Source organism: Pseudophryne corroboree, chromosome 1, assembly GCF_028390025.1.
Source record: "Pseudophryne corroboree isolate aPseCor3 chromosome 1, aPseCor3.hap2, whole genome shotgun sequence".
NCBI lineage: Eukaryota > Metazoa > Chordata > Amphibia > Anura > Myobatrachidae > Pseudophryne > Pseudophryne corroboree.
In genome coordinates, this window is record NC_086444.1 from 1,112,370,885 (window position 1) to 1,112,398,429 (window position 27,545).

General features: G+C 45.5%; 1 protein-coding gene across 3 annotated transcripts in view; it reads right to left on the reverse strand.

The window, feature by feature from the left end:
• The window catches only part of ARAP2 (ArfGAP with RhoGAP domain, ankyrin repeat and PH domain 2), a 575,623-nt gene that overhangs the window by 368,151 nt on the left and 179,927 nt on the right, over positions 1-27,545 (reverse strand). For all 3 annotated transcript variants that reach the window (XM_063922313.1, XM_063922304.1, XM_063922322.1), the window contains exon 11: positions 15,012-15,118. In XM_063922313.1, the coding sequence (XP_063778383.1) occupies positions 15,012-15,118 (107 nt within the window). The remainder of the gene's footprint in view (positions 1-15,011; positions 15,119-27,545) is intronic.

Sequence of the window (27,545 nt, forward strand, 5' to 3'; positions counted from 1 at the left end):
CGCTGCGGGCATGGTGGCTCGCTGCGCTCGCCACAGGTTATGTTCTCCCTCTATGGGTGTCGTGGACACCAAAAGAGGGAGAAAAGCCTGTGGAGCCGGCATTCCGGTGCTGGTATTTCACCGCTAGTCGGGATTCCAGCATAAGTATTATGAAGTCTGGGATCCCAACTAGCGGTATTGTAACCGCTTCCCGTCTATATAACTTGCTTCCAGTAGTCTTTAGCAAACTGGAATGGAGATGTTCTTCTTGGTAGTGAGTAGTGACTTTCTTCTGGCTACTCTTCCATGCACAGCATCCTTGTTCAATGTGTGTGTGATGGTGAACTCCTGAAACACTGATATTATCCAGTGCAAGAGAGTTAGACTGCCTTGTGATCTGTATTAAAGAACTTATTCAGTAAGAATTGCAATTTCTGTTAAAAAAGCAGTTGCTGCAATCAAATAGTTGCTGCACAGAAATAGAGAAAAAAACACCCATTGCAGAAATTGCGAATGCATTACAATATGCGGGCTGATCGCAAAATCATACGCAATTACCAGAATATCGAAGATTTTTCCTACTGCGCCAGGCAAGGCCATCCACAATTTTTAAGACACAAGAGGCTGGAAGTGGTCATCGCTGACATCAGAGGCCCTCCTTAAAAACGCCTGGGCATGCCTGCGTTTTTTCAGACACACCCAGAAAACGGCAGATTACCAACCAGAAACGTCAACATCCTGTCAGGCAAACAGCGGCTGCATTGCAGTCACGATGTGTGCACAATTTCTGTCGCTAATTTTACTTGTGCGTGCACAATGCGACCGTTGCGCATGTACAATCGTTAGATAATCGGCTGGATTGCGAAGAGCAAATTTTGCAATCTTTACTGAATGAGGTCCTATATGTCTTGATTTTAAAGTGAAGTTTCTTGGATGACAACTCCTTGTGAAAGTAACAATGGTGTTCAAATTTCTGCTGTCTCTCTCCCCTGCAGCACAATTGTGATATCAGACGCCAGCGCCAGTGCCTCACCCGCTCAGCCAATCAGATGGACCCTGCCACTCAGCCAATCAGCCAGTGCCCCGCCAGCTCAGCCAATAAGCACTGTTAACCGCAACCTGTTTCGAAATGGATCGGACCCTTTCAGACAACCGGCAACCCATGTAAGATCCAGGAAAAACCCAGGTAAACCCAGGTCAAAGCCCTGGGAATTCAGTCCCGGGTTGACCCTTTGAGACAGAAAAAAATCTCATGTCGACCCTGCATGAGTCGGGAAATTACCGGGGTTTCTCTGTCTGAAAGGGGTATTAGTGTGCTATCTGCCTGACAGTGGATTCCTAAAGCAAAGATCTTTAGAAACTTCTAGTAACAATTTATCAGCTTGATGACCTTTAACAACTCCTCAGGATCTTATGTAACACCCTTTTGGTACACGCCTGTTGGGTGGGGTTGTGTACAAGTGATGCCTTCTACTTGCTGTTTCTCTGTTTAAAATATTGGCAGTGCCTCCATCTGAATCTCTACAGGCTGCACAGATAATGAATGGGTGTAACCAGTAGCGGATCTTGCCACGGGCAAGCAGGACTTTTGCCCGAGGCGCCGCCTTCCGGAGGGCGCAGGGCTACGCGTCTAGTTTCCCTTCATGGAGAGGACCTTTGCTGTGCGGTGCGCGATGACGTCATCGCGCACTGCACATCATTTCAGTCTGTACAGGGTGCGTAAATGACCATGCCCCCTGTACGAAGCCACGCCCCCTATTGTAACCCGGGGCGCACAGCGCCCAAGAACCGGCCCTGGGTGTAACATCCACCAGAAATGTATTGAGGAAACCTCTGCCTCAACACCATTAACCTTTTTATACTCAACTAGTAACTATAAACCACACAAAGTTTGCTGCCAAAACCGCAAAAGTATATTTATTTATCTTAAATATAGGAAAATTGGTGGCAACATTTACACTATCAAAAAGATAGAGATTAACAGCAAAAAAATAGAAATATAGACTTTGAACAATACACAATCACCTGAAATTGCTATTAAACAGTAGAATTCAAGATAGAATATTATCAGCAATAGATAGAACATAGAAGAGTAGACAACTGACAGGCCATGTAACGAACGGTAGAAATCAATGTATTATAATATCAGAAATCAATATCGAATGAGAAAAAAAATTGATAAAGAAAGAATAAGACAAGTTTTTGGCATAGATATTCACAATATAACATCGACGTCTAGCATGGAACTAATGATAATGGGGCTAATTCAGGTTGGATCACAAATCGCGATCCAATCGGAATTATTGCGTTCGCCCCACAGGGGCATGTGCAGCACCCATCCTGCGCATGTACTTTCTGTGGGTGCCCCGCAGAAAATGCAATCACCTCTGCCTGTCAATCAGGCAGAGGTGTTCGTGGGATAGGGGGGCGGCAACGCTCCATTTCCAGGGCAGAGACGGAGCGTAGCGGGGGCAGAGGTATCCAAAAGGAGGGTGGTGCGGTGCGAATGGGGGGGTGTTGGGGGCATAACTGCAGCAGCTGCGTGACGTCACAAGCAGCCACCGCAATCCAGAACATGGCATCAGGCCTCCAGCGTACGAAGCTAAGCTGCGCCTGCAGGATGCATCCTCAATTTCTGCTTACAAGCACAAATTGCGATGCGTTTGCAATATTTGCTTGTTGAAGGAAGAGAACGGCGGTCAGCATGCTGGGCGGACTTGTCCTGTGATGGGCGGCCCCCAGCATGCGATCCAAAGGATTGCAAATTCTGCTAATTAGCAGAATTTGTAATCCTTACTGAATTAGGCCCAATGTACACTGCAGAAGGTAAAATATATAAGACAATGACAAAAAGGATGAAATAAAAGAAATAGCACTGATAATCGAAAAGAATCTCCACAGCATACACAATTCACTTCAGTCAATCTCTTGGCTCAGTATCCACAATACAATCTCTCTAGGACCAAACTACTACCAATAAAGTAATTGTTCCACTTATAGGACCCCACACTTTCCACTTAAACCTCCTTAAGCTCCAACAGACATTCTGCTTAATAATTATAGCCACACATGCTCTTACACACTCAAAATTGCAGCATATAAATAAACAGTACAATATAATAGTGTTGAAAGTTTGATCTGTCAGTGGGTACCATAAGCGTTTGCACTCATACAATACAGTATAGAAGTAGAGTTTGGCAAACAATGGAGTAAATTTACTGAGGTGGGAGTTTTTTTAGAACTGGTGATCTGCTCATAACAACCAATCAGATTCTACTTAACTTTTATATAGCTGCTTCTATCAGATAATAGAGATAATCTGATTGGTTGCTATGGGAAACATCACTAGTTCTAAAAAAAACTCCCACCTTAGTAAACGTACCCCAATGTCTCTTAAAGAAAAAATGTTACTCATATATTCTGAATGCACCTTTTATACTTTGAATCCACCTGGAATGGCGATCTAGCAATCACTACTGCGTATTTTAAAATGCTTGGCTTACATTAATCACTCCTGCAATACTGTCCCCACATAGCTCACAGCCAAGATACTGAATATACTCAGCCAAGATACTGTATGTAAGTACTGCAACTGTAGAGATGTGTGCTGATCCTTACTACAACATGCAGCCTGGCCAACACAGGGTTTGTCTCCTTCACTATTGAGCTCCTTAGCATCTGCCCTCAGGCAGCCACACGTACCTTATCTGTGTTGTCAGCCTCCTGGCTTTGCTTCCTACTGCAAGAACTGTCTTTGGAAACAAATCAGCTCCCTTTATTCACTCTGAGGCGCAATCTCCACCCCTCTTCACATCTCCGGCAGGGAGATGTGAAGAGTCGTGCAACTCAACTCTATGGGTGCTCCATGTCCACTAGTGCTTATGAGGAATCAATGTTGCAAAGCCCACTTTAGAAGGTGCCATTTGGGATAAGACTATTCACATATAGCTTCTTCAGCACCCCATGGACATTACGTGCCAGGGGAACCAATGGGCTACACCCCATTGATAGATGCATGGCATGTGTACTCACAAACCTGTGTGGTGCAGGTCAAATTTTTGTAGTGAATACTCAGGTTTATGTTTTTAAATAGACAGTAAATTCACACCAGATTGTCATACCACTGGTTGACACTCCTGACTACAATTATTCCCTTGAATTTAATAATCCTAGAGTTTCACATACTTCTTTTATGACTTAAATGAAGATCTGAACATATTAAAGGTGACATTTATACATAAATTAAAAAATTCTAAACGGGTTCAAAAACATTCTAGTAGCAAAATAGCTTTGTCTAATTCTGTAATTACAGTTTATAAAAACACAGAAGGATTCCACAAACATGAATCAATTTATGTGGTAAAGGTTTCAATCCAGTTAATGAACTCACTAGAAGATAATTAGAATATTGGATGTTGTATGTAAAGCTGGGTACACACTGGGCAATTTCAGCCTAGAAAATAAACGAAAACGACATAAGTGTCATGTCGTTTATTTTAGGCTTATATCGTCCAGTGTGTATGGGGTATTATTTGTGAATGATAAACGATGCGTGCTCCTGCATGTCTTTCTGCGATCACCAGTATTGAGCTAACATGCAGCTCAACCTGTCAATGCCAGGCTGAGTTGCATGTCCGAGAATGTCAGCGGTGACGTCACTGATCGTTATCGTTGAACGATAACGTTCAGTGTGTACACGCTATATCGTTGAACACTGTATCGTTCAACGATATAGTCGCTCATCGTCGGCATTCCCTTTATCGCCCAGTGTGTACCCAGTTTAACTTTAGTTTGTCTATCGTAATGAAACTTATTGCTCAGAGATGGGTGACTGCAATGCCCATACGTGGATCTACTAGCAGGAATTTGGGTATGGGCAGTGCCAGATTAAAGTCCATATGGGCCTGGAGCTGAAATTTACAAAAGGCCTATTGTGTGCCGCTGCAGGGGGTGTGACAAATGTTGTAGCAGAATGACTAATGTGGGGGTGTCACCAGTGCTGTGGGTGTGTGCTCTACACAGAGGGTGTGGCCTATGCTGTGGGTGTGGCTACCTTGAACCACTTTATAGTGTAGCTATAACCAGTGCTTAAAGTGGTCCTAGAGACGTGGTGGAACTCACCCCCCCTCCCCGCAGCGCCCATGCAATAAAAGTATTGCGCGCCCCCCAAAAAGGGGCGTGGTCTCTAAATGAAAGGGGCATGGTCACACAATAGTAATAATGCCCACAGTTGTAGCACCCCTAATACACATAATGCCCACAGTAATAGCACCCCGTAATACACAATGCCCACAGCAGTAGTTCCCCTTATACAATGACCACAGTAGTAGTGCTCTTTGTGCAATGTCCATTGTACTGGTAGTGCCCACAGTGGTAGTGCCCTTTATATAGAGCCCATAGTAGTGGTGCATCTTATGCAATGCCCACAATAGTAGTGCCCCTTATGTCCCCAGGAGTGATGCCCCTTATGAAGTGCCCCCTTTACAATGCCCTCATTAGTAGTGCCCCCATTAGTAATGCCCTTAATGGTAATGCCCCTGTGTAGTATTGCTCCAGTAGAAATGTCGCCTGTAGTAATGCCCCCAGTCGTTTAGCCCACTGTAGTTTAGCTCCAGTAGCTATGTCCCCAGTAGTTTAGCCCCCAGTAGTAATGCCCCTGCAGTTATGACCACAGTAGCTTACCCCCACTTTAGTTTTACCTCCCAGTGGTAATGCCCCCAGTAGTTAGCCCCATGTAGCTTGCCCCAAGTAGTAATGCCCTCTGTAGTTTGCCCCCTTGTAGTTTAGCCCCCCCTGTAGTAATGCCCCCAGTAGTAATGCCCTCTGTATTTTGCCCCCTTGTAGTTTAGCCCCCTGTAGTAATGCCCCTTGTAGTTTAGCCCCCCGTAGTTTAGTCCCCAAATAGTAATGCCCCCAGTAGCTTAGCCCCTGTAGTTATGCCCCCAGTAGTGTGCCCCAAGTAGTTATGCCCCCAGTAGTAATGCGCCCCCGTAGTTTGCCCCCGGTAGATGTGCCTTAAAAAAAAACAAAAGCCACCGTACTTACCAAGCACCGCTCCCGCGTCCGACCGCTGTAATCTCCTGGCATCTGGCTCCCTGCACTATGAGAGAGACGACATGACGTCTCTCTCATAGCGTGCACTGAGCCGGGAGCCGGAAGCAGGAGCTCAGTGGTGAGCTCCTGCCACCGGGCTTCCACTGTGCAAGGAGAGCCGGGCGCCGCTGGTAACAGCGGGCGCCCGGCATCTCCCTGCGGCCATCGGGTGAGTTGAGCTGGAGGAGGCGGAACTGCGTTCCGTCTCCAAGTGAAACTGACGGAACGCAGTTCCGCCCCGTTCCAGCTCACTTTAACAAGAAAATGTTTTGTGGGTTTTTTTGTGTGTGAAAGGGTGAGATATGTATTGCCTACCTCTCCTTGAGTGCTAGAATAGCTGAAATTATAAAAAAAAATTAAAAAAAATAAAGTTGTTCACTGTTATTGCCATATTTATTTAAGTGTTCATCCCACATTTCTAGCCACTGCAGTAAATTATAAAATCAACTATCTTCTTAGCTGTTGCCTTTTTAGTAAAATAATTAGCTGCAATGGCAATAATGCACCAGGGTGGTAAGGATTAACTTACTGCTTTGCAGATGTGCATGCATAAGCCAGTTTTGGCTCTCAGTTTTACTTTTTAACTAAAAATTCCAAATACATTTTTCAATTAAAAAAAAAATCTCAAAAAGTATTTATATATATATATATATATATATATATATATATATATATACATTTTAAACTGTCAGTGCCATCCTGAGATACAGTAGTGGTAATAGAGCAGGCAATGCGGCAGTGCAATTACCACTACAATACTAGTTAAATAGGCTTCTCCATGCAAAGGATGTGGGAAGCCTTCATCAGATAGCAGATATCACTCCCCAATGGTAAATTTTATATTTACAGAAAAAGTAACGTTGTTGTTGTTGTTGGAGATAGCTAAATCATTATGTTTATGGCAAAGCAAAACCATTTTCAACCTCTTTATGATTAAATGTTTAGTATAATACTGTACATATAATACATACCGCATCACAGTGATGGACATATAATACAGAGAGCATAGCTGCTATATAATACAGACAGCATCATAGTGACTGCCATATATTACAGTGAGCATCAGTGACCACCATATATTACAGAGAACATCAGTGACCACCATGTAATACAGAGAGCATCAAGGACCACCGTATATTACAGAGAGCATCAGTGACAGGGGCAGGCCAGCTGTACCGGAGTCAGGCTAGCTGTACCAGAGGAATGCCAGTGAACACAGAAAGCTGCAGGGACGACAGGGGCAGGACATGTGCCGGGTGAGAAGCGCAGGTCACAACTGGGATCTGCTGACATTGAGAGGCTGAAAAAATAAGTAATGAATCTAGTATACTAGTGACTACAGAAAAACATGGGGCAAAATGTAATAGTCAGTGATTTGCGGAAGCTGGGGCGATTCTCGAGTGAATGTCACTAGATTTAAAGTGGCAAATACTGTAGTTTAAAGGCAAAACTGGGCTATTATATTTGGCCGACGATGATGGTGGTGGTGGCAGGTAGTGTTTTTGGGGAGGTTATTTCCTCAATCTAATATCAATAATTTGATCCAAAAATGTAAACTACCCGCAGTAGTAACGCCGCTCACACACATACTGCCCGCGGTAGTAAAGCCGCTCACACACATACTGCCCACGGTAGTAACGCCGCTCACACACATACTGCCCGCAGTAGTAACGCCGCTCACACACATACTGCCCGCAGTAGTAACGCCGCTCACACACATACTGCCCGCAGTAGTAACGCCGCTCACACACATACTGCCCGCAGTAGTAACGCCGCTCACACACATACTGCCCGCGGTAGTAACGCCCCACGGTAGTAACGCCGCTCACACACATACTGCCCGCAGTAGTAACGCCGCTCACACACATACTGCCCGCAGTAGTAACGCAGCTCACAGACATACTGCCCGCAGTAGTAACGCCGCTCACACACATACTGCCCGCAGTAGTAATGCCGCTCACACACATACTGCCCGCATTAGTAACGCCGCTCACACACATACTGCCCGCAGTAGTAACGCCGCTCACACACATAATGCCAGCAGTAGTAACGCCGCTCACACACATACTGCCCGCAGTAGTAACGCCGCTCACACACATAATGACCGCAGTAGTAACGCCGCTCACATACTTACTGCCCGCAGTAGTAACGCCGCTCACACACATACTGCCCGCAGAAGTAACGCCGCTCACACACATAAAGCCTGCAGTAGTAACGCCACTCACACACATACTGCCCGCGGTAGTAACGCCCCGCGGTAGTAACGCCGCTCACACACATACTGCCCACGGTAGTAACGCCGCTCACACACATACTGCCCGCAGTAGTAACGCCGCTCACACACATACTGCCCGCAGTAGTAACGCCGCTCACACACATACTGCCCGCAGTAGTAACGCCGCTCACACACATACTGCCCGCAGTAGTAACGCCGCTCACACACATACTACCCGCAGTAGTAACGCCGCTCACACACATACTGCCCGCGGTAGTAACGCCCCACGGTAGTAACGCCGCTCACACACATACTGCCCGCAGTAGTAACGCCGCTCACACACATACTGCCCGCAGTAGTAACGCAGCTCACAGACATACTGCTCGCAGTAGTAACGCCGCTCACACACATACTGCCCGCAGTAGTAATGCCGCTCACACACATACTGCCCGCATTAGTAACGCCGCTCACACACATACTGCCCGCATTAGTAACGCCGCTCACACACATACTGGCCGCAGTAGTAACGCCGCTCACACACATAATGCCCGCAGTAGTAATGCCGCTCACACACATACTGCCCGCAGTAGTAACGCCGCTCACACACATAATGCCCGCAGTAGTAACGCCGCTCACATACTTACTGCCCGCAGTAGTAACGCCGCTCACACACATACTGCCCGCAGAAGTAACGCCGCTCACACACATAATGCCTGCAGTAGTAACGCCACTCACACACATACTGCCCGCAGTAGTAACGCCGCTCACACACATAATGCCCGCAGTAGTAACGCCGCTCACATACTTACTGCCCGCAGTAGTAACGCCGCTCACACACATACTGCCCGCAGTAGTAACGCCGCTCACACACATACTGCCCGCAGTAGTAACGCCGCTCACACACATACTGCCCGCAGCAGTAACGCCGCTCACACACATACTGCCCGCAGTAGTAACGCCGCTCACACACATAATGCCCGCAGTAGTAACGCCGCTCACACACATAAAGCCCGCAGTAGTAACGCCGCTCACACACATACTAGCCGCAGTAGTAACGCCGCTCACACACATACTGCCCGCAGTAGTAACGCCGCTCACACACATACTGCCCACGGTAGTAATGCCGCTCACACACATACTGCCCGCAGTAGTAACACCGCTCACACACATACTGCCCGCAGTAGTAACGCCGCTCACACACATACTGCCCGCAGTAGTAACGCCGCTCACACACATACTGCCCGCAGTAGTAACGCCGCTCACACACATACTGCCCGCAGAAGTAACGCCGCTCACACACATAAAGCCTGCAGTAGTAACGCCACTCACACACATACTGCCCGCGGTAGTAACGCCCCGCGGTAGTAACGCCGCTCACACACATACTGCCCACGGTAGTAACGCCGCTCACACACATACTGCCCGCAGTAGTAACGCCGCTCACACACATACTGCCCGCAGTAGTAACGCCGCTCACACACATACTGCCCGCAGTAGTAACGCCGCTCACACACATACTGCCCGCAGTAGTAACGCCGCTCACACACATACTACCCGCAGTAGTAACGCCGCTCATACACATACTGCCCGCGGTAGTAACGCCCCGCGGTAGTAACGCCGCTCACACACATACTGCCCGCAGTAGTAACGCCGCTCACACACATACTGCCCGCAGTAGTAACGCCGCTCACAGACATACTGCCCGCAGTAGTAACGCCGCTCACACACATACTGCCCGCAGTAGTAATGCCGCTCACACACATACTGCCCGCATTAGTAACGCCGCTCACACACATACTGCCCGCAGTAGTAACGCCGCTCACACACATAATGCCCGCAGTAGTAATGCCGCTCACACACATACTGCCCGCAGTAGTAACGCCGCTCACACACATAATGCCCGCAGTAGTAACGCCGCTCACACACATACTGCCCGCAAAAGTAACGCCGCTCACACACATACTGTCAGCAGTAGTAACGCCGCTCACATACTTACTGCCCGCAGTAGTAACGCCGCTCACACACATACTGCCCGCAGAAGTAAAGCCGCTCACACACATAATGCCTGCAGTAGTAACGCCACTCACACACATACTGCCCGCAGTAGTAATGCCGCTCACACACGTAATGCCCGCAGTAGTAACGCCACTCACATACTTACTGCCCGCAGTAGTAACGCCGCTCACACACATAATGCCCGCAGAAGTAACGCCGCTCACACACATAAAGCCTGCAGTAGTAACGCCACTCACACACATACTGCCCGCAGAAGTAACGCCGCTCACACACATTCTGCCCGCAGTAGTAACGCCGCTCACACACATACTGCCCGCAGAAGTAACGCCACTCACACACATAATGCCCGCAGTAGTAGTAACGCCGCTCACACACATACTGCCCGCAGTAGTAACGCCGCTCACACACATACTGCCCACGGTAGTAACGCCGCTCACACACATACTGCCCGCAGTAGTAACGCCGCTCACACACATAATGCCCGCAGTAGTAACGCCGCTCACATACTTACTGCCCGCAGTAGTAACGCCGCTCACACACATACTGCCCGCAGAAGTAACGCCGCTCACACACATACTGCCCGCAGTAGTAACGCCGCTCACACACATAATGCCAGCAGTAGTAACGCCGCTCACACACATACTGCCCACAGTAGTAACGCCGCTCACACACATACTGCCCACGGTAGTAATGCCGCTCACACACATACTGCCCGCAGTAGTAACGCCGCTCACACACATACTGCCCGCAGTAGTAACGCCGCTCACACACATACTGCCCGCACTAGTAACGCCGCTCACACACATACTGCCCGCAGTAGTAACGCCGCTCACACACATAAAGCCTGCAGTAGTAACGCCGCTCACACACATAATGCCCGCAGTAGTAACGCCGCTCACACACATAAAGCCCGCAGTAGTAACGCCGCTCACACACATACTACCTGCAGTAGTAACGCCGCTCATACACATAAAGACAGAAGAAGTAACGCCGCTCACACACATACTGCCCGCAGTAGTAACGCCGCTCACACACATAAAGCCTGCAGTAGTAACGCCGCTCACACACATAATGCCCGCAGTAGTAACGCCGCTCACACACATAAAGCCCGCAGTAGTAACGCCGCTCACACACATACTACCCGCAGTAGTAACGCCGCTCACACACATAAAGCCCGCAGTAGTAACGCCACTCACACACATACTGCCCGCAGTAGTAACGCCGCTTAAACACATAGTGCCCGCAGTAGTAACGCCGCTCACATACATACTGCCCGCAGTAGTAACGCCGCTCACACACATACTGCCCGCAGTAGTAACGCCGCTCACACACATACTACCCGCAGTAGTAACGCCGCTCGTACACATACTGCCCGCGGTAGTAACGCCCCGCGGTAGTAACGCCGCTCACACACATACTGCCCGCAGTAGTAACGCCGCTCACACACATACTGCCCGCAGTAGTAACGCAGCTCACAGACATACTGCCCGCAGTAGTAACGCCGCTCACACACATACTGCCCGCAGTAGTAATGCCGCTCACACACATACTGCCCGCATTAGTAACGCCGCTCACACACATACTGCCCGCAGTAGTAACGCCGCTCACACACATAATGCCCGCAGTAGTAATGCCGCTCACACACATACTGCCCGCAGTAGTAACGCCGCTCACACACAAAATGCCCGCAGTAGTAACGCCGCTCACATACTTACTGCCCGCAGTAGTAACGCCGCTCACACACATACTGCCCGCAGAAGTAACGCCGCTCACACACATAATGCCTGCAGTAGTAACGCCACTCACACACATACTGCCCGCAGTAGTAACGCTGCTCACACACATAATGCCCGCAGTAGTAATGCCGCTCACATACTTACTGCCCGCAGTAGTAACGCCGCTCACACACATACTGCCCGCAGAAGTAACGCCGCTCACACACATAAAGCCTGCAGTAGTAACGCCACTCACACACATACTGCCCGCAGAAGTAACGCCGCTCACACACATACTGCCTGCAGTAGTAACGCCGCTCACACACATACTGCCCGCAGAAGTAACGCCACTCACACACATAATGCCCGCAGTAGTAACGCCGCTCACACACATACTGCCCGCAGTAGTAACGCCGCTCACACACATACTGCCCACGGTAGTAACGCCGCTCACACACATACTGCCCGCAGTAGTAACGCCGCTCACACACATAATGCCAGCAGTAGTAACGCCGCTCACACACATACTGCCCGCAGTAGTAACGCCGCTCACACACATACTGCCCGCAGTAGTAACGCCGCTCACACACATACTGCCCACAGTAGTAATGCCGCTCACACACATACTGCCCGCAGTAGTAACGCCGCTCACACACATACTGCCCGCAGTAGTAACGCCGCTCACACACATACTGCCCGCAGTAGTAACGCCGCTCACACACATACTGCCCGCAGTAGTAACGCCGCTCACACACATAAAGCCTGCAGTAGTAACGCCGCTCACACACATAATGCCCGCAGTAGTAACGCCGCTCACACACATACTGCCCACGGTAGTAACGCCGCTCACACACATACTGCCCGCAGTAGTAACGCCGCTCACACACATGAAGCCTGCAGTAGTAACGCCGCTCACACACATAATGCCCGCAGTAGTAACGCCGCTCACACACATACTGCCCACGGTAGTAACGCCGCTCACACACATACTGCCCGCAGTAGTAACGCCGCTCACACACATACTGCCCGCAGAAGTAACGCCACTCACACACATAATGCCCACAGTAGTAACGCCGCTCACACACATACTGCCCGCAGTAGTAACGCCGCTCATACACATAAAGCCTGCAGTAGTAACGCCGCTCACACACATACTGCCCGCAGTAGTAACGCCGCTCACACACATAAAGCCTGCAGTAGTAACGCCGCTCACACACATAATGCCCGCAGTAGTAACGCCGCTCACACACAAAGCCCGCAGTAGTAACGCTGCTCACACACATACTACCCGCAGTAGTAACGCCGCTCACACACATAAAGCCCGCAGTAGTAACGCCACTCACACACATACTGCCCGCAGTAGTAACGCCGCTCACACACATAATGCCCGCAGTAGTAACGCCGCTCACATACATACTACCCGCAGTAGTAACGCCGCTCACACACATACTGCCCGCAGTAGTAACGCCGCTCACACACATAATGCCTGCAGAAGTAACGCCGCTCACACACATAAAGCCTGCAGTAGTAACGCCGCTTACACACATAATGCCCGCAGAAGTAACGCCGCTCACACACATAAAGCCTGCAGTAGTAACGCCACTCACACACATACTGCCCGCAGTAGTAACGCCGCTCACACACATAATGCCCGCAGAAGTAACGCCACTCACACACATACTGCCCGCAGTAGTAACGCCGCTCACGCACATAATGCCCGCATTAGTAACACCGCTTACACACATACTGCCCGCAGTAGTAACGCCGCTCACACACATAATGCCCGCAGAATCAACGCCACTTACATACTTACTGCCCGCAGTAGTAACGCCACTCACACACATACTGCCCGCAGTAGTAACGCCGCTCACACACATAATGCCCACAGTAGTAACGCCGCTCACATACTTACTGCCCGCAGTAGTAACGCCGCTCACACACATAATGCCCACTTAAAAGTAACCCCAGAGTGTAGATGCACTGCTGAAGAGGTAGTTCTTACCAGCGGGAGATATGAGCACAGTAACCAGCTCTCAGGAATCTTTGTGCTCAGTGTCCACATGGGTCCTCTTGGTGCAGCTGGAGTGCCAGACCCGCAATTGCGTCAGTGGACTATCTAATTCATTCCCACGGCCAGCCATGGGGAGAAGGACTGCAGGAGGCGGGCTGCCAAGTCAATCATTGTGCCTACGGCCTCAGTGGGCGGTGCATAGTGGAGCAGCCAGACAGGAGACCTAGGTAGCCTAACCCTATGGAAGCCAGCCTGAGCCTCTGTCATAGCACAGTTCCTGTCAGGCTGCCAGACACACGGTCTGGATGCGGAACCTACGGCAATCAGTGGAGCGCAGCTGCAGCAGACTAACCAGGGGCGGAGCTTATCACGATCGGGGGTTGGGCTTATGCCGTCTCGGGTAGGAGCTTCTGGTGATGTGGGGTCAGAGAGGGAGGGGATTGGAGCAACTGTGAAAGGATGTTGGCGTCCGGGAGGGAATAGGCGGCCCGGGACTAGTGAACTCTAATGGGGAAAGAGTATCAGTGATGATCGGAAAAAAAGTGTTTTTTTTCTGTCAACACTATCTGCACTGTCAGGACACCTGTGGGCCTATTTTCAGTGGGGGGCCTGGAACTGCAGCTCCATCCGCCCCATTGTTAATCCGACCCTGGGTATGGGTACAGTACAGTAAGAACACATTTCTAATTTATGTTGACAATTTTATCTAAAATATCTTTAATTCCAATAAACTCCTAATAAATTATATATGTAGACAGACAGACAGACAGATAGAAGATAGATAGATAGATAGATAGATAGATAGATAGATAGCCATATATTATATATACATAACAAAAAGTGTCTATATTGACAATGTCTAGCTGTTATGTACCATAACTAATTGATATCGCAAATTTATAGTGAACCTAAAATATATGCTTAAAATTTTTATACACTGTACCCATCTGAAAATAGAGTGAAAACAGATTTGTGTCTTTACCAGAAATTTCTAAAAGGTGTCGTGATCTCAAAACACCTTCGATCAATGTTTTTTAAAGTGATCATAGTCATCGTAATGTCAGTGATGGTGATCCCAGCATTGTAGTCCTAGAAAATAGAACAAGGAACAATTAATTATTTTATAAACAACTGTAATATAGTTTATCTTATTACATTATTGATGAGCTATTGAAAAACATTGGAGATAATAAATCAATTGTTAAGTGATAGGATAATAATATAAAAATTGTCCACTTAAAAAACCTCTTAGCAGTAAAGAATCTAAAACTGTATTTATTGTACTCTAAAGATAAAAGACAATATACAAAACAATACTTAAAAATGTTATTTTATTACTAAAAGAGTTTATAAAAAGTACAGAATATGTCAAGTTAATTAGAAGTCATGAAATATATCTTACAAATACAAAAGGCTATTTTAGCATAGAAACAAAGGTTTCTACACAAGAAGTATTTTAAAGTGAATTAATAAACAACAACACAAGGTAAAATTTGCATTGAAATGGTATAATATGAGTCTACAGCACAATTAGATAGCAGCAGGTACTCACCAGTACAGTATGTTTAATAATCAACTTTGTAATGTAATAAAATAATCATTTAACATAGAAACATAGAATTTGATGGCAGATAAGAACCACTTGGCCCATCTAGTCTGCCTCTTTTTTTTATACTTTAGGTAATCTCCACCCTTTTTGAACTTTAATTCTTTGCAAGGATATTCATATGCCTATCCCAAGCATGTTTAAATTGCTCTACAGTCTTAGCCTCTACCACCTCTGATGGGAGGCTATTCCATTTATCCACTACCCTTTCTGTGAAGTAATTTGTCCTTAAATTTTCCCTGAACTTGCCTCCCTCCAGTTTCGGTGTATGATCTTGAGTTCTAATACTTCTTTTCCTTTTGAATGTTTCCCTCCTGAACTTTGTTAAGACCCTTGGTATATTTGAAAGTTTCTATCATATCCCCCCTTTTCCTTCTCTCCTCCAAACTATACATGTTAAGATCTTTTAGCCTTTCCAAGTAAGTTTTGTGATGTAGGCCATGCACCATTTTAGTTGCCCTTCTTTGTACACTTTCTAATTTATTTATGTCCTTCTGGAGATATGTTCTCCAGAACTGGACACAGTATTTCAGATGGGGCTGTACCTATACAGTGGCATTATTACTTCTTTTTTTCCTGCTACTGATTCCTCTTCCTAAGCAACCAAGCATCTGACTTGCCTTTCTCATTGCTTTGTTGCATTGCTTTCCTGCCTTTAAGTCACTTGAAAAATTGACTCCTAAATCCCTTTCCTCCTCAGTAGTTTTCATTATAGTATCCTTGATACTATATTTAGCCTTTGGGTTTTTGAGACCCAAGTGCATGATTTAGCATTTTTAGCATTAAACTGTAGTTGCCATGTTCTTCACCATTTCTCAAGCTTACCTAGATCATCAATCATTTGTTTTACCCCTCCTGGTGTGTCTACCCTGTTGAATATCTTTGTATCATCTGCAAAAAGGCATACTTTCCCTTCAATACCATTTGCAATGTCACCAACAAAGATATTAAAGAGAACTTGTCCAAGTACAGATCCATGGGGTACTCCACTGGTAACATTTCCCTCCATAAATTGCCCTCCATTTACTACAACTGTCTGTTTCCTATCCTGCAACCAGGTTCTTATCCATTTAACTGTTTTTTAATCCACCCCTACGCTTTCAAATTTATTTAGCAGTCTGCAATGTGGGACAGGGTCAAATGCCTTACTAAAGTCTAGATATGCTACATCTACAGCTCCCTCTTGTTCTATTATTTTCGTCACAGAGTAAAAAAAAAGTCAATAAGATTTGTTTGGCATGATCTCCCACCAGTAAATCCATGCTGTTTTGGATCCTGTAAATTGTTTGATTTAAGATATTCCACAACTCTTTCTTTTAATAGTTTTTCCATTACTTTCTACTACTACTGATGTAAGGCTTACTGGTCTGTAGTTACTTGCTTCTTCCTTGCTTCCACTTTTGTGCAGTGGAACTACATTTGTTGTTTTTTTCTTCATTCTTCTGGAATGGCACCTGGATTTAGTCACTGGTTAAATAATTCTGTTAAAGGTGTCACCAGCACATCTTTTAGATCTTTCCTTAGGTGTATCCCATCTGGCCCCATTGATTTATCCACTTTTAGTTTTTAAAGTTCTGTTAGGACCTTCTCCTCTGTAAATGTACTTTCATCTACCTTATTTTTATTAATGTCCTTGCAACTTAACTGTGGCCATTTCCCTTCTCCTTCTGTAGTAAATACTGAGCAAAATAATTATTTAGGTGATCTGCTATTCCCTTGTCTCCCTCCACCAAATGCTCACTTTCTATCTTAAGTCTTATTATTCCTCCATTTGATTTTCTCCTTTCATTTATATACTTAAAAAAAGTTTTGCCCCCTTTATGGGCCATTTTCTTCTCAGCTTCTTCCTTTGCATATATGATCACTTTCTTAGCATCCTTCCTTCTGTCAAGATACACCTCTTTGTCATTATTATTTTGAGTCTGTTTCTATTTCCTAAAATCCATCTTTTTTTGCTTTCACACTAGTTGATACTTCTTTTGTGAACCACATTGGCTTCCTTTTCCTGGTACTTTTCCTAACCCTTTTGATACAAAGGTCTGTTGCCCTTAGTATTGCACTTTTTAGTTTCTCCCACCTCTCAGGCACCCCTTCCAAGTTTCTCCAGTCCACCAATGAATCACTTAAACATCTCCCCATTTTTGCAAAGTCAGCATTTCTAAAATCCAACACCTTTATTTTTGTGTGATAGGAGTTGGATCCTATCTTTATGCTAAACCATACTGCTTGATGATCACTGGATCCCAGGTGCTCACCCACATATATGTCTGATATCCTGTAATCATTTGTAAGAATTAAATCTAATATTGAGTTTTTGCGAGTGGGCTCCCTCACCAATTGCTTGAGAGATACTCCCTGTAAGAAATTTAGAAATTTGCCACTTGTAGCTAAACTTGCAAAAGACCCCTCCCAAATTACATCAGGTAAATTAAAGTCTCCCATGATTATGACTTTTCCCCTTAAAGCCATTTTAGTAATGTCCAACAATAGGTACCTGTCCAAATCCTGCCCCTGGCCTGGTGGTCTATAGCTCACCCCAATGCGAATAATGTCCTTCTCCCCAGTTTCTATGGTGACCCACAGGGCCTCAGTTTTGTCTTCAATATTTTCTATTAAAGTAGCATTTATGCTTTTTTTCCACATACATTGCTACCCCTACTCCTATTTTTCCCATTCTATCCTTCCTAAATAAATTGTATCCTGGTATACCTATGTTCCAGTCATGATTCTCATTGCATCATGACACTGTAATTGCCACAATATCCAGATTATCCGTTGTCATTATCACAATTACTGTAGTTCTGGAATTTTGTCTCCTAAGCTCCTAGCATTTGCACACATAGCTCTAAGAATTTTGTCTGTGCATCTGTTATTAGTAGAGATGAGTGGATTCGGTTTTACTCGGTTTTACTCGGTTCTCAATACCGAATCTTATTGGCTCATGGGTGTCACGTGTTTTGGATAGCCAATAAGATTCGGTTTTGAGAACCGAGTAAAACCGAGTAAAACCGAATCCGCTCATCTCTAGTTATTAGTAGCCATGTCCAGACAGTACAAAATAAATGACAAGTTTAAAGTTGAAATTACCTTTTGGTGATGTTGCTCAGTGTTTGGTATTTGTTTTTTTTACTAATCAGGAATAACACACTGTCTTATACACCATGACTACACCTCACTAGATGTAAAGATATAGTACATCTGACCACAAATGGCCAAACGATCAAAGGAGGTAAACACCAGAAAGCATGCAATAATAAACTATGTTTCACTGAGCAACTTACCCACACATGCAATGCCAATTACAAGCAAATCATTACATCAAAAAACATACATGAGTTTGCATAAGAGAGAACTGTAGTGAGCAGATTGGGGATGTATTTTCATAATTTAAAACGATAGATAACATTGGTACAGGTGAGAATTCAGATGTTTTTGGTAACTTATAGACATAGATTTGAGTAGTTGCAGATGAAGTGGAAAGGTCTTGCAGCGTTTCTAACACAGATTTAAGTTATAGATGTTATTGTTTTAGAGAAAAAACTATGGAGTACAATGAAGAAAATTAATTTGTGGTACATGGTTCGTTTCAGATAAAAGTACAGTTCTTTAGGCTTGGAGTATAAAATGTTGCAATATTTACATGTAAACGTTCAAATACCTGTTTACTGGTGTTCAGCTGTTCATTTACAAACACTTAGTATTATGAATAATTTACGTATGTGAAGGAAAATTGATCAGCACAGCTGACCCTAGATTGCATCTAAAGGAATTATTGGCAAATTAATAAAGGCTACCAGTGTGGCAAAAGTGTAGTTAGTTATAGGTAAATGTGAGTACTTTATTTCAGTTTGGAGTTGCTCGAACCTCGGTTCCAAAATTAAAAAAAAATTGTCAGAATTTTTAGATTTTAGAACAGCTGAAAAATAAAGTTAAGTTCAAATGGTACAAACATGTACTATAGCATTTGAGACAATTCCCAGTAGTGTAAGCCAATTTGCACTTGTTCTCACAGTTGAATCAAATAGTTATTATGTTTAGAATTAGTGAACCAAAACAATATTGTTTTAGCATTTGTATCACTAAAACAATATAAAAGGCACAAATTATTTATGATGGGTCATACTTGCTGCTGTTCTACACATTTGCCTTGAGAGAGAGGAATGGTTGACTATCTCTTTATTATATACAGCAGACCAAGAAAATGTATGAAAAGAGACTATAAAACAAAACTAAACAATGTGTATTGTGGGAAGATGATGCTAAAAGATAGAGTATTAGATGTTATGTAGTAATAAAAGCTGTTAATATTAGCTTAAGAAAAACTTAGTTCTTCTTCACTTACTTTGATCATGGGCATAACCAGGACTTTGTGGGCCCCATAGCAGCATATTGAAGGGGCCCCTGTCCCAATATTTCTTGAGGGACATCTCTCTGCAGCAGTTATTAATTGTGTGCCCCATAATAGTGCCCTAGTTCATTTTCTGAACCATAGTAGTGCCCTAGTCAATATTATGCTCCATAGTAGTGCTCTAGTTTACATGATGTCACATTGTAGGGCTGCCAGTAGACATTACGCCACACAGTATCCCCAATTCACATTATGACATACAGTGTCCCCACTTCATATTATGCCAAATTACAGTGCCTCTGGTTCATATTATGCCATATTAGAGTTCCATCCAGTTCAAATTATGCCACATTAAAGTGACTCAGCTCATATTATACCACACTATAGTGCCTCCATTCATAATGTGCCACATTAAAGTGCCCCAGTTCTTATTCAGTAACATTATAGTGCACTCCACATTACAATGAGCAGATCAGATTATGACACATTCCAGTGACCTCCAGTTCATATTGTGCCACATTATAGTGCCCCCTTTCCATTATGACATATACTGCACACTCCTCTCACTTAAAATGTAATGTCTCACAGTTCAGGCTGTGAAATTGATCAGACCTAATTGCTTAAATCTGGGAAATTGGTATGCAACTTTATAACCTGGGCCCGGCCCCGATAAGCATCTGGATAGCCATGCACCCACTATAGTTACACCCCATAACAAAATTTTGCTATGACCAATTTTAGTGCAAACCTTTAGATAAATATTTTTTATTACAAAGAAAAGTTCCAAACTTAAAGTCATTTTATAACAAAAATATTGAAATAGCTTTAAGCCCTCTGTGCAGCAAGGAATGCATCTAAAAATATAGTGGGGCAGAGAGTTTTTCAACCACCAGCCACCACACCACTTTTTGTTGAAATAATTTTTTCATTGCATTTAGTCGGGTCGCTGAGGTCATCAAGGTTGTCAGTTCCAGTGGTATTTTTCAATGCACTGGTAATGTACCTTTTAGACACTGGTTCCTGGCAGGGCCGCCATCAAGGGGGTGCTGTGGGTACAGCTGTCCTGGGCCCAGACCCGCTGACAAAGATGGGAGGGCCCAGGCCGCTTACACTGCTGATATTTCCACTGCCCTGCTATGGGCACCCATTCGCCCCCCCCCCCCTCCAGCTGCTCATGATGCTGTTGCCCGCCGCGTCAGTGCAGCAGGCACTCAGTATTACATGTGGAATACTATTGAAAATGTCCCTCTTAAAATGGCCACGACCTCAGAGGAGACTGGTAGTAAATAGGCTAGAGGAGGCAGCGGCCATTTTGGAAGATACATTTTCAATAGTATTCCATATGGAATACTGATTGCTGCACTGACGCAGTGGACATCAGGCATCATGAACTGCGATCAGGGGTGTGAAAGCGTGGCCCATAGCAGTCATTACTTTGAAGAGGCGGCAGCCACGAACAGCGGCTTACGGCGGCGGCCGCGAAGGGGAGATCCCCTGACAAGCAGAACCCTGACAATGAGCAGATACTGTGGCATAGGCCATTATTACTGTAGGGGCATAATATGGTGACCGCTGCATTATATGGTGACAGGGGTATGTGCACAGGCAGGAATTATATTTTTATATATATATATATATATATTATTAAAAAAAACAATTTGGGGGTGGGGGGTAGTGGTCTACCTATTACAGTGCATCCGGAAATTATTCACAGTGCTTCACTTTTTCCACATTTTGTTATGTTACAGCCTTAATCCAAAATGGAATAAATTCAAAACCACCAGGACTCTTCCTAGAGCTGGCCAGCCGTCTAAACTGAGCGATCGGTGGAGAAGGGCCCTAGTCAGGGAGGTGACCAAGAACCCAATGGTCACTCTGTCAGAGCTACAGCATTCCTCTGTTGAGAGAGGAGAACCTTCCAGAAGGACAACCAACTCTGCAGCAATCCATCAATCAGGCCTGTATGGTAGAGTGGCCAGACGGAAGCCACTCCTTAGTAAAAAGAACATGGCAGCCCTCCTGGAGTTTGACAAAATGCACCTAAAGGACTCTCAGACAATGAGAAACAAAATGCTCTGGTCTGATGAGACAAAGTTTGAACGCTTTGGCGTGAATGCCAGGCATCATGTTTGGAGGAAACCAGGCACTGCTCATCATCGGGCCAATACCATCACTACAGTGCAGCATGATGGTGGCAGCATCATGCTGTGTGGATGTTTTTCAGTGGCAGGAACTGGGAGATTAGTCAGGATAGAGGGAAAGATGAATGCAGCAATGTACAGAGACATCCTGGATGAAAACCTGCTCCAGAGCGCTCTTGACCTCAGACTGGCGCGACGGTTCATCTTTCAGCAGGACAACGACCCTAAGCACACAGCCAAGATATCAAAGGAGTGGCTTCAGGACAACTCTGTGAACGTCCTTGAGTGGTCCAGCCAGAACCCAGAATTGAACCTGATTGAACATCTCTGGACAGATCTGAAAATGGCTGTGCACCGACGCTTCCCATCCAACCTGATGGAGCTTGAGAGGTGCTGAAAAGATAAATGGGTGAAACTGCCCAAAAGATAGGTGTGCCAAGCTTGTGACATCATACTCAGAAAGACTTGAGGCTGTAATTGCTGCCAAAGGTGCAGCAACAAAGTATTGAGCAAAGGCTGTGAATACTTATGTACATGCAATTTCTTCATTTTTTTATTTTTAATAAATTTGCAAAAATCTCAAAAACACTTTTTTAACTATGTCATTATGGGGTATTGTGTGTAGAATTTTCAGGGGAAAAATAAATTTATTCCATTTTGGAATAAAGCTGTAACATATCAAAATATGGAAAAAGTGAAGCGCTGTGAATACTTTCCGGATGCACTGTATATCAGTCCCAGGCCCCACAATTTCTGATGGCAGCCCTGGTTCCTGGTATGGGTATTAGGGCAGCAAGGATGATGTAATGATTAGCATTCCCACCACAGCTCTTACTGTGTGGAGTTTGTATATTTTCCCCATGCTTGAGTGGCTTTCCTCCAGGTGCTCCGGTTTCCTCCCACAATCCAAAAATATATTGGTATGTTAATTGACTTCCAACAAAAAAAAATTAACCCTAGCGCGAATGTGTGGGCATGTACATGTACAGGGACTGATGTGAATAGCCAAATATTTTCTAAAAAGCACAACTGAGTATAAGTAACTGGAAAAATTAAATAAATAAAATAGGTGTAGATGTAATAATCGTCTTACTGGGGGGTGGGGGGATGGTATTAGTGCACATACTGCTTCCCCCCATGTCCATGTTTGACAGTGGCAATTTGTGTCCAGTGACAGGGGTGCTGTGCGCCCCTGTCACTATCTCCACTGCTATCTATTAAACAGCATGTCAATGTAAGAACAGTCAGTGACACTGACAGTTTCTAAATCTGCAGCTATCGATTTTGACATCTGCAGGTGTTGATGCGCTATCTCCAGAGCAGGGACAGCGGCCCAGGCAGATCTCACTTGAGTATAATACCTCACATATTTGCACTGGAGCTGGCTGGGTAGGGAGGCACAACACATCAGCACTAAGCTGATGCGCTGTGGTCTCAGGCAGGAATCACCAGAGGGGGAGTTTTCACTTACATGTTACTTCCTGCTTTGCATCGGTTATGAGGTGAGGCAGGAAGTGTTATAGCGGCACGATCCTTGCCACTAGAATACACCCCCTCCTCCATTGTGCGGATAGCTACTGTTAGGATTCAGGTGGTGTTGCAGCCTAAGGGGAAATGTATCAAAGGTTGGATACAGATAAAGGGGTATATTCAATAAGAGTCAGATCCATTCTGACATGCAGCTGTCGGAATGGATCCGACAACCCCTATTCAGTGGACGGCCAAATCCGACTGTCGGATGTGGTCGTCCACAGGGTCCTGTCCTGCCGCTGCTGTTGGCGGCTGTGGATGCGCTGACAGCAGCGGCCAGGAGTGCAGATGGTGGCGGGGGTAATCTGGGCAGTGGGGGAAGCAGAGATCGGCGGCAGGGGCTGGCTGCGGGGGGACATGTTTGGGGCGGCGGGTGGAGGTGCCTGCGGGGGGGAGCAGGGGTGCCTGCCGTGGGGGAGCTGAGATCGGCGGCCGGCGGGGGGAGCTGGCTGTGGGGGGACATGTCAGCGGCGGCAGGCGCTACAGTGAGAGAGATCTCTCCCTGCAGCGCCTCGCCCCGCCGCCGCAGACATGTCCCCCCGCAGCCAACTCCCCCCGCCGGCCGCCGATCTCAGCTCCCCCAGCCACCCGCAGCACCGCTTGTCTCCTCACCTCAATCCGACTTGTTTTCAAGTCGAATTGAGTTTGTCGGAAATGGGGCCAAAACCTGTCATATTTGGCCCCATTTTCGACAGAAGCACGCGGATCTGCAGCTATTCCGCCGATCCACGTGTTTTCCGACAAGTCGGGAATTCCTGACTTGTCGGAAAAAATCAGCCCCTTCTGACCTATTTCTGTCGGAAGCTGCCGTCTTTCCGACAAGACGGCAGCTTCCGACAGTTATTGAATTCACCCCGTTGTGGAGAAAGCTAATATACCAACCAATCAGCTCTTCAACTGTCATTTTTCAAACACAGCCTGTGAAGTGGCAGTTAGGAGCTAACTGGCTGGTACTATCGCTCTCCACTTTATCTCTCTTCAAGCTTTGATACATCTCCCTTTAAGAACCTGTGAGAAAGTGATGATTGTGTTCCTGTTGTTCTGTGCTCAATCACTTTGTAGCAGTGGTGCATGTAGAATGGATGAGCAGGACATTATGATTGAAAGTAATTTTTTTTATAATTCTTCCTCTACATCAGTCTTTTTCAACCAGTGTGCCATGGCACACTAGTGTGCCGTGACCAGTTGCAAGGTGTGCCGCGGAGCCAGAGCAGCTTCCTGCACCTTCAGAATGAACTGTTGGCCCGGACTCTTCTTAGAGGATCAGTCATGCTCCCGCCATGACCTATGCCTTGGTGACGCGGCAGTGTGATATCATAGGTCATGGCCACCGCGTCTCATCACTCAGCCAGCCCACCCACCTGCATACATAACTTCCAGTTCCCGCCTGCATCCACAGCTTTCCTTGCCCACCCACATCCACACCTGCCCGACCTCCCGCTGCTCAGTATTTGCAGCACTCCACTATGAATAACCCCCGTCACTGAGGGACAGGGAGGAGGACAGCTGACCGGTAGGGGCTAATATTTGTTCTTTCTCCTGTGGGAAGCAATAGGATTTATGTAGGGAGCAACATGATTTATGTGGGGAGCAATGTGATTGTATTTTCTGTGTAGGCCAATATATGTGTGGATTTTTTTTTTTTTTTAACTGTGAGGGCCAATTTTCCTCTGGGTGAACTGATGGTGTACATTGGCAATTTTAAAATATTGTTCGGTGTGCCGCGAGTAAAAAAAGGTTGAAAATCACTGCTCTACATGCTTAAGAAGTACCTCTTTCCCCGGAGATTGTTGAGGGCATCACATTTTACTCCCTAGCTGGTAGGCATCTTTCATCCTAACCTAACACTTTTGGGACCAACCACACATTTTATGAACACAAATAGTAAAGTAATAAATAAAGACAACCCTGGCATATCCTTATTCTTTTGACTTATTATTTAGGGAATAAATGAGCAGGATTATAGAAAAATAAATGAAAAGGTCAAAAATAATTAAGAAGGTGAATCAAAATTGAGAGTAAGCAGGTCTTTGAATTAACCTTTTAAGTTTTGCTGCCATACGCGTTCCCAAAATTCATTAGTAAAGCTGTCTTGTAGGCTTATTTATAATTAAGGTACATTTTCACTTTATCTTTTATATATAGCAGCTATAAAACTGTTTAATCTCTTTGGAATGATTCCATTTTAATTTGTTAAATCATGAAATAAAATTGGATTTATTTGGAAATACCACAGAGAAACACGAAATGCTATGGTGTAAAATAAGACAACAATGAATTACACGGTGGGGGTGGTGAGGATGATAATGGAGAATAGGGTTAGCTTCCAATTTCTTCCCCAGCCATTATCTCCATGTGTAACGACATCTTCCCCCTGTAACCCCAGCATACAGTGCTGATAATGCACAAAGCCTGCCAAAAAAGAACAGAACGCAAGTTGGCCATAATTGCTCCATGCAGACGGACTGCCCCTATTTATATGCTTGGTTTGAAAACCTTCATCATTATCAGTGCAAACTTCTACCAGTACTGTCTGTGGTGCAAATATCAACCTAAAAACAGGAATAATTATGCAGGATGAGTCCTCATACATCATTGGCTGCAGTCCTTCAAACAGCCCCTCTCGGCGCACCAGGTCCCATGAGACTTGGCTAGAGTAGGATGTTTTTTTTTCAAAAACACAGCTTAATCACAATTCAATGCAACTATTATACACCAGGAGACTGCTCTGGTTCATGTGATATGTAACACTTATATATCTGTGTGCGACTGAGTCTCTGAATCTGTTTACCAAGTGCAGTGGTCACAACTTTTTTCCATGCCACATTCCATTGTTCTTCATATACAGACACAGTCGCACTCAGATATACAAGTGTCACATATCAAATTAATCAGCACAGTCCTAGTGCCTAATAGTTGCATTGCAACTAAGACATATTCTCGCCAATAAAACACACCTGGCACTAGCAGAGTTGCACAGGACCGGCCGTCTGACTACGGCCGGATATCTAGCAGGACTATTGAGGCTAGATTGTGCATTGAGAGCTATGCACAATTCGGCATAGCTCTCAATTCTATCAATATACCTTCTCCTAACAGACTATGTGTGAAGCCCTGTTACAGCCCAGTGACTCCCTTTAAATCACAAGTGGAGATGTGGTTGGTTTTCGCATAACTCTGCTTTGCGTATAATTACATATGCTAGGTTCTTGAACTTGCACAGAGATCAAATTGTCTCACATTGGTGGTCATTCCGAGTTGTTCGCTCGCAAGCTGCTTTTAGCAGCTTTGCACACGCTAAGCCGCCGCCTACTGGGAGTGAATCTTAGCTTATCAAAATTGTGAGCGAAAGATTTGCAATATTGCGAAAAGATTTATCTGTGCAGTTTCTGAGTAGCTCGAGACTTACTCTGCCAGTGCGATCAGTTCACTGCTTGTCGTTCCTGGTTTGACGTCACAAACACACCCAGCGTTCGCCCAGACACTCCTCCGTTTCTCCAGCCACTCCCGCGTTTTTCCCAGAAACGGTAGCGTTTTTTCACACACACCCATAAAACGGCCAGTTTCCGCCCAGAAACACCCACTTCCTGTCAATCACATTACGATCACCAGAACGAAGAAAAAACCTCGTAATGCCGTGAGTAAAATACCTAACTGCATAGCAAATTTACTTGGCGCAGTCGCACTGCGGACATTGCGCATGCGCATTAGCGACTTATCGCTCCGTTGCGAGAAAAAAATAAAGAGCGAACAACTCGGAATGACCCCCATTGGTCTTCACATATGATCCTTTAACCTTTCCCACACAGTCCAAGACGATACATGCATATACTTCAGCTAAGAAATAAATTGCAGTTGCTCAAGTTAAAAACGGAGGTCTGCATTAGGCAA